General features: G+C 31.7%; 2 protein-coding genes across 2 annotated transcripts; one reads left to right on the top strand and one right to left on the bottom strand.

Annotated features, from left to right (window-relative positions):
- The first annotated feature begins 5780 nt into the window (after positions 1–5780).
- LOC125846033 (PR5-like receptor kinase) lies at positions 5781–6521 on the top strand. Its single transcript, XM_049525497.1, has one exon. The coding sequence runs from the start codon at positions 5781–5783 to the stop codon at positions 6519–6521; it is 741 nt and encodes a 246-aa protein (XP_049381454.1).
- On the bottom strand, positions 6085–8233 carry LOC125844337 (beta-D-glucosyl crocetin beta-1,6-glucosyltransferase-like). Its single transcript, XM_049523650.1, has one exon. The coding sequence runs from the start codon at positions 8174–8176 to the stop codon at positions 6842–6844; it is 1335 nt and encodes a 444-aa protein (XP_049379607.1). The 5' UTR covers positions 8177–8233; the 3' UTR covers positions 6085–6841.
- Between the last annotated feature and the right edge of the window lie 538 nt (positions 8234–8771).

Raw genomic sequence — 8771 nt, 5'->3', positions numbered from 1 at the left:
TTTTTAAAGAAATTAAGAAAACTTATAATTTTCAAAGATTTAAATAGAAAAAATCATTTGAAAATACCAAAGGGGGTTCGGGGTTCAATTTACACTTCGAGAAGGGTTTAAGCATTCGAAGTGTCCGCTAATGTGCGGTTGACCTGTGACTTGACTAAAATATATTTGACTTATTTTATTTTTTTAAAAAATGATTTAACATAAAAATAATAATAACTTATAATATATTTGATTAAGAAAATAATTAAATAAATGATGCATTTTATTTCGTTTTATTTTTAGAGGAAAGGATCCAAAATGATACATTTGACTCGAAATACAAGTGATTAGAATTTTAATAAAACTAGATTAATTATAATTTATTTGACTCATTTTCGAAATAAATAATTTAAGCCAATAAAATTAAGCATGAAAATCATTAATTGAAGAATGAAAGCAAAGTTTTGACTAATCCTTTTTTGAGAAAATGACCAAACAAAGAATATATATATATATATATATTTTTTATTTTTATTTTTTTATTTTTATTTATTTATTTTTAGCTTACTTGAGGAATAAATACTTTGACCCTTTAAACCAATTTTAAACAAGTAAAAAGTGATTGAGTGGGAGACATTAAAGAATATGTTGTTATTTTATTTTTTATTTTTTATTTTTTAGAATAAAAGATTTCACTTAAACTGTATAATTTGGCCAACATATTTAAAATAGATAAAATAAATATAAAAATTATTAAAAGTTAACCAACACAAACGAAATAACTTATCTTTTGGGAATCTAATTAAGTTAATTAAAAATTATAAAGTTAGAGTTAAATAACAAACAATAAATAATCACAATTAAATAATTAACGAGTAAGAGAGAAATTGAATTTGGGCCTCCTTTTGGGCCAAATTTGTCGGAATTTTTGGGCTTAACCCAATTCCCGTTTTTGGTATACAGCTGATGTATATCAGTGTATATCAGCGTGTGCATAGGCTCCTTTCATGTATCTCTTGCTTCCGAACACCTATATTTCTCCTCAGCCCTGTATTTTCGCATTTTGGGCATGTATATCAGTGTATACTTGTGTATACAACAAGTATACGACCCATTTTTCGGCTCTAAATATCTGTGTTTTCTGTTTTCCAGCCCTGTGCTTCTGTTTTATGTGCCTGGCTGACTCGAATGATGAAAAAAAATAAAAATAAAAATTGAGCCTTTATGGCTCAACTCGAGGATGCTAGGAAGAGAAGTCCACCATGGACTCGGAAGGGATTCACATGCAACAAAAAAATGATGATAAGAGTTAGCATCCAATAATAATAGAGCAACAATTATACCTAAGACAAATCACAACAACTCTTATGACTAATATATGGCAATTGGCTCGATTGAATTAAACAATATAGATCTAGGCAAGGAGCACAAATTCCAAAGACCCAAGCCATGCTAATGATAAAACAAATGGTTACTTAAACTACTGTTAGCACTTAATTTCCACAATAATACATATACTATCCAACCTATTTGATAAACTAGTGCATGCTAACAAATGACACCAACGATTAAGGCTAAGAAAGTTGGGACAAATTTAGTTGAAACTAAATGCATAAACACCATAATATGTCCACAACAAATTATATATTAAATGCATATCCAAATCCCTTAATATGCTAACACTGTCGCTAAATGAGTAAGCATATATGTACACAGCTAGGACCCAAGGGCATTAGGAGCAAAAATAACTATGTCAACAGTCCATGCCAAACTTTAAAAAAAAAAGAAAAAAAAACACAGGCATCAAGAAGAGATTACCAAGCGATGACTATATTTTGAAATAGGGATGGACATTAAACAGGGAAGCAAGCCATTTTTTTTTAATGGAGCATTTAACTTAAAGAATAACAACAAGTCTAAATGGGTAAGTCGGGAAATGCTAATATCATATACGATAGAGAAGTGACATGAGAAACAACCGTCCGAAAATCGAACATTTAAACCATTTTCGGACATTTAAACCATGACGAGAAATAAAATTGAAACCAAATGAGGGAACAAGCAGATCGCTTACAGCCGAGGGGTAGCTATTTTGACATTTAAAGATATAAATCATGGATTGTTACCAAGGGACATAAGACATCAATCTTTTGGAGTGCAACGTTCTGAGACGAACGAGTAGAAGCGAGCTATCTACGACCACAAATGAGACGAGCTCTGGCGAACTCCAATGAACCAATGGCTCGAAAACAACAAAAAAGAAGAGGACGTATCCCTCTGGAAAATTCTTTATACTATCCAAAGACTCCTATTTCTTAATGAAAGATTTGTGTGCTTCGGTGGTACCCTGCCCTAAGTTGTATATCCCTCAACAATGACTAAATGAGATCAATATATAGAAGAAGATTTAGGACTAGAAATTGGGGGAGGAAACGGGCAACACATTTTATTTTATTTTGAATTTCGGACTCCTCTGCCCCTTTTCCAGATAATCAGTGGAAGGGGATGGGGAAAAAGCTGAATTCCGCGAAAAAGGGCAAAAGGGGACATGAAGGTTTGACGTTGGGGTTACTAGGGTATGGGTTTTGCAGGGTTGTTGGACGAGTTTTTTGGGTTTGCAGCGCAATTTCCGTTAGGATTTCGTCTGGCGTCGGGTTCTGCGAAGAAGAAGAGTAACAGGGATGGGGTCGTCTGGTTTTGCACGCTGCTTTCTGAAGGTTAACATTTACTGGGTTTTCTTTGAATTGGATTGGGTCGGGTTAGAGGGGAAAAGGGTTGGGTCGTCTGGAATTAGTTTGAATTGGATTGGAAGAATGGAATTTGAAAAATAAAAAATGAGATGGGCTGCTGTAATGTATGAGGAAAATGGGTATTGAATTGGAATTGGGCTGATAAATAGGCCCAATTTTGAGTCTTAGATGGGTTTGAGGTGTTGGCAAAAATGATAGTTAAATAAATGACCAAATGAATTTAAATTGTGACCAAATGGAATTTAGTTAAATTCGGCCAACTCTCAATCAAGACTAATTTAAACAAAATTAATTAATGAGCTTCTTAAATTTAACGAAATAAAAAAAATAATTAACTTAATTATAAACTAGTTAATTCAATTACAAAATTAATTAACTCAAAATTATAACTATAACTTAAAGTAAATTAATAAAATATTTAACTAAAATGTAAAATCTTTTGCGATGATTTTCAAATATTTATAAAATAACGTGATTGCAAAAATATACATATTTATTAAAAAAAATGATAAAATTACTTTAAACATAGCTTGAAAATATTTATAAAACTCATTAATTCAAAATTATAACCATCCCTAATATTTAAAATATAAAATCTTTTTTGAGACGATTTTCGAATAATCCTAAAATATACCAATTATATACATAATTATGTAAAACATATATATCATCTAAGATTTATGAAAAGTGACAAACTATTTAAATATCTTGCAAACTATATTATTATTATTATTTATTTATTTTCATTATTATTTTATTTTTTAGAAATTTTATAAAACTAATAATTTTAAATCGTTTGAAATTGGAGAAGCTCGAAATGATTAATTTATATTGTGGAGAGTCAAAATTGGGTGTCAACAGCTGCCATGGGATTCTCTTTCGTCTATGTCCATCATTTCCGAACTTAGATATTAGTTCTAGTTAGTTGATTAGTTCATTAGTTTGGGGACGTATCCCTTCTTGTTTAGACTTAGATCATTTGTTTAGATGTTTTGGTACATTGACTTTCAGGTTCTAGGTATTAAATTTTCGCATTTGTTAGTTAATTAACTTACTTCCGTAACTTAATTGCCTTAGATTTTAGATTATTTGCTTGGGTTGGGTTGTAGTAGTGGTTCTCCCACCGAAGTGTTAGTGTGGGTGCCAATCACGACGGTCTGGGTCGTGACAAGTACTGTTGGATATCCTAAAATAGTATAGTGAACAACTATTGTTGGACAGAGGGAGTAGTTTCTTAAAATTTTACTTCCTCCATCCAACAATAGTTGTCCATTATACTATTTTGGTATGTCATCGAAAGCTCATCGAAAAATACACATTATATGATTATTATATTCATGTTTTAGTTTGACTAAAAATAATAAGATAGAAGGATGATCGTCTTGTGGAAGTGGATATAAAAAGGAGCTCATAAGATTGTGCATTAATTTTATATTTTGTTCCTTATTTTTTTTCTACTAGTTCTGGATACGTGTGTTGCACATGTAATCAATACTAATCCTTCTCAAGAACAATTAAATTATAAGTCAATTTTTTGACAATCTTATTATCCATAAATTGTGAAGACTTAATTATTATGTAGTTGGAATAAAATAAAATAATGGCATATCACTAAATTATTGAACAATTATAAAGGAGGTGATAGTTGTCGCATGCCTTTGATCTTGGATTGGATAGAAGACGAGGTTAAAATTTGTGAAGATAGAATGTTCTTAGTCTAATAGGACTTATAGTTATCTATTAGAGATCCAAAATCAATAGATGATTCTTCTCGTTCCTTTATGACTTATTTGCATATCGTAAATTAAATATTATTGAATTAATCCCTCTTTTAAAGGTATCCAACATAGAGAAGTCAAAAGGCAAATTCTAGAGGCAAGATCATTTCTAAGAAATGATCATTATCAACAAATTAGAGATATTATCAAAGAAAACAAAGTCATAAAGCTTCGACATTCATGATCATTTTGAAATATGTACATAGTGATATCTGCTAGATTCCTATACAACTGTACTTTAAAATGTAACGATGAGTAGAAAAAAATATCAAGAGAAGTTATATATAACACAAATACAATTTAAGAAATTAATTGAACCAAATTTTCTATGCTTACCTCCTAGAGATAGCTAAATAAGAAGACGATAAATATTGCTACACTATTGAGTACTACTGAGATACCAAAATCTTGAGAAACTATATATGACAACAATATTCGTAGCATTCCAAACAATATTATCTTATTCTTTCATTCATGTGAAAAACACAATAATTTATTTTAGAAATAATAACTAAATGACTCATATTTAAACATGACAGGCTGAATTTTTGTTACATACCAGGTAAGTTTATACCTACGATATATTATATTGTTTCATCCAAATAGTGAGAATTAGTTATACGCTACATGTCCATTTATATAAGATAAATTTAATTTATCAAGTAGAAAATTCAACATTAATTTATGCTAATTATGATGTAAGGAAATCAAAAATTTTGCAACAATGTTTATTGTAGCTATTACTTAGCATTTAAGATAATTTATGAATATAATTCATTGAACTTTTTTTATAGTTTTGCGCGTTAGGAGTACCTGAAGAGATTGATTTAAATATTGAGAAACTTTTGATTTTCTTCTATCATTTAATAATACAAATATTCATTGTATTTATATTAATTCATGTCACAAGTTGTGTTTTAACTTCCGAAAACTTAAAGTAATATTACGGGGTTTTCCATTTTAGAATATTATTATTATTCTTATTATTATGTATTTATATTTTTGTCCATAAATATATAAGAATAGTGTTTAATAGAATATGATAATATTTACTAATAATTAATGTGTATTTACATTTTTTTTCATCAATATTATGACATTATAAGGACATTTCGTATTTATTCCATGCATTGATCTCTGTGGACACAGATTAACATTCCATGCATTGATCTCTGTGGTTCGTTATGACTTCTAAAACGTGCAAAATTTGTGATCGGCCTTCCGTTAGTAATTGCATTTCTGGTGTACAAAGCATGCTCTTGTTTACGACTTCATGCCCAATGGATCACTTGATAAGTACATCAGTACCAGTCAAGAAGGAAGTCCTCTGTTAAGTTGGCAGAGGAAGTATAACATTATTCTAGGAGTGGCTCGAGGAATCGGGTATTTGCATCAAGGCTGTGATGTACGAATTTTGCATTTTGACATCAAACCACACAACATTCTTTTGGATGAGAATTTCATTCCAAAGATTTCTGACTTTGGGCTTGCAAAATTATATCCAACAGATAAGAGCATTGTGACTCTCACAGCTGCTCGTGGAACGATTGGATATGTTGCTCTAGAGTTGATCAGCAGAAGCATTGGAGCAATCTCATACAAAGCTGATGTTTACAGCTTCGGAATGCTGCTAATGGAAATGTTGGACTTGAAGAGAAATGAAGTTGCAAATGAAGAGAATTCCAGCCAATACTTTCCTTATTATATTTATGATAAGTTCAACAAGGGGAAAGAGATTGTGGTGGATGAAGGAGCGAACGATGAAGAAAAGAAGATTGCTAGGAAGCTGTGTTTGATTGCATTATGGTGTATACAAACAAATCCGATACAACGCCCTTCAATGAGTAAAGTAGTTGAAATGCTTGAAGGCGAAGTTGAAGTGCTAGAAGTACCTCCTCAGCCTCTTCAATCTCAACCAATTGTTCATCAGATCATGGGAAGTTCTACCACATTTTCATCTGATTCAATAGCTTTGTTAGATAATCCCGTTGAGGCAGACATTTATGCTAATTGATTAAAGTTGATGTAATGATTATGTGAAATAAACATAGCCAACCCAACAATGTTTGGGACAAAGAATCGTGTTGTTATTGTTGTACTAGTTATATTATAGATATAATACTTAAAATTGCCCTTTAATTTGGCCTCTGCGTAGAAACTTAAACATGTATAAAGTTGAACAAATAGACATACGCATCATACGTGACATCCTACGTGGAAATTGAATCCTACATGCTATTCTATGTTTTTCTCATTATTTCAACCTCAATATATTTTGAAGACAAACAAAAACACCTTACATACAATATTATTTTGTTAATTGAATCATAAGATTCACTTATTACTATTCCTACAAAGTTGAATTAGCTCTTGAGCAGCAGCATCCATCTCTTCATCTCTTATAGATTTTAAATTCTTGCTTATATCTCTCACTTTAGCCCTCAAATTTTCCCCTGTTTTCCCTGTTATGACATCTTTAAGAGTTTCCGCGATTTCTCCTCTGTGAATTTTGCCATCATCATCTCTAACAATCTCCACCGCAACTCCCAATTCTACGATCAACCTAGCAACCATTGGTTGATCAAGATGCATAGGCATGGCGATTATAGGAACCCCAAAATCTATACTTTCCATTGCTGAATTCCAACCACAATGACTTATAAATCCTCCCGTACTCGGATGATTTAGAATTCTTGGTTGTGGTGCAAATTTGTCCAAAACTCTTCCCCTTTCTCCAATTCTTTCAAGAAAACCTTTTGGTAATGCATCTTCAAGAATTTGGTCTTCCCCTTTCGGAAATCTTGCAACCCATATGAAATTAACATTACTTAACTCCAACCCGAAAGCTACTTCTTCCATATCTTCTTTTGACAAGAAATACTCACTCCCAAAGGAGACAAAAACAGTTGAATTCTCATCTTTTGTTCCTAGCCAATCGATGAGCTCCATATCGTCCGCGTCATTAGTGATTGGATCTTGGACTGGTGGACCAACTGGAACAACTTTCCAATTGCTCAATTCAAGGCAATAATCAATATATTTGGCTTCTATAGTTGTAGAAGTACTCATCAACATGATTTGCATATTTCCATCAACTAGAAGATCCCCATCATCAGGTTCTTTCGATTTATTAGATTTCGCGACCATTTCACTCAATCTTACTTGCTCAATTTTCCTGAGATAAATAGCAGGGAAAGGGAATTCAACCTCTGGTTTCCTCAGTATGTTGAAAAAATATGAAAACACAGATGCACCCGAAGTTATAAGCTTAACTGCTGGAATGTTCTGTTCATTTGCGACACGTTCAGCCCATTGCTGCAATACGTCATAAATCACCAAATCAGGTTTCAGATTTTCCAAGATTTTTGAAAAGTTTGGTTTGGACATTTTCAGGGCTTTTTGAAGGATGTGATTGAGATTGGGAGGGAGACCATTGGTAGTATGGTAATGAGGAGGAAGTTCGGGTAATTCTGGTAAGTGAAGTTCGATAAGCTGAATCGAATCAGCGTACTTTTCAGGGATTTTCTTGATGGTGGATTTGAGATTTATCGGAGTTGAAATGAAGTAAATCAAGAATCCTCTGTCCGCGAGTTTCTTAGCTACGTTTAGAAATGGAGATATGTGTCCATAAGCCAAAAATGGGAACATCAATACCCTTAAAGTAGCCATGGTATGCTTTGTTATTCTACAGAGGAAAGAAGTATGAGAGAGGAGCTATTTGTGGAGTTGGTGACATTGGCTACCTTTATTTATTAAACGAAAAAGTGTGATAAACTTTATGATAAAAGTTGACTATGTGTACCAATAAAGTTTAAATATGAAATATTTACCAGAAGTAAAGTAAGTACTCTCTTTGTTTCATTTTATGTCACATTTTTACTTTGTATTTGCATTAAGAAACGATGTAACTTTACCCTTCTACCCTTATTTAATATTTTTGGAACTCAAGTTTTAAATCAATGAATATGAATTAATTTATTTTGATTAATTAATTTAACCAATGAACATGAATCATTTACTTGGTTTTTCTAAGTTGGTCAAATGTATATATTTTCAAGGCTAATAACTCACAAGGGTAAGAAAGGAATAATATGGTAATTTATGCATTGATTTTATGAAATGACAAATATTATGGACCAACAATTTATAGAAAGGGATGACATATAAAATGGGACAGAGGGAGTAATTGGTAGCCGTCTTTAATAGAAAAAAATTTGAATGTAGACTTCTTGCCAAATTTAATGCAAAGTGACGACTTGTGTGA

Source organism: Solanum stenotomum, chromosome 11 (genome assembly GCF_019186545.1).
Source record: "Solanum stenotomum isolate F172 chromosome 11, ASM1918654v1, whole genome shotgun sequence".
Taxonomy (NCBI): Eukaryota; Viridiplantae; Streptophyta; class Magnoliopsida; order Solanales; family Solanaceae; genus Solanum; species Solanum stenotomum.
This window is presented reverse-complemented; position numbering and strand designations above follow the sequence as displayed.

Bases quoted from the DNA above. Each gene is read 5' to 3' on its own strand.
- LOC125846033 (XM_049525497.1), top strand. From the start codon at position 5,781: ATGCCCAATGGATCACTTGATAAGTACATCAGTACCAGTCAAGAAGGA.
- LOC125844337 (XM_049523650.1), bottom strand. From the start codon at position 8,176: ATGGCTACTTTAAGGGTATTGATGTTCCCATTTTTGGCTTATGGACAC.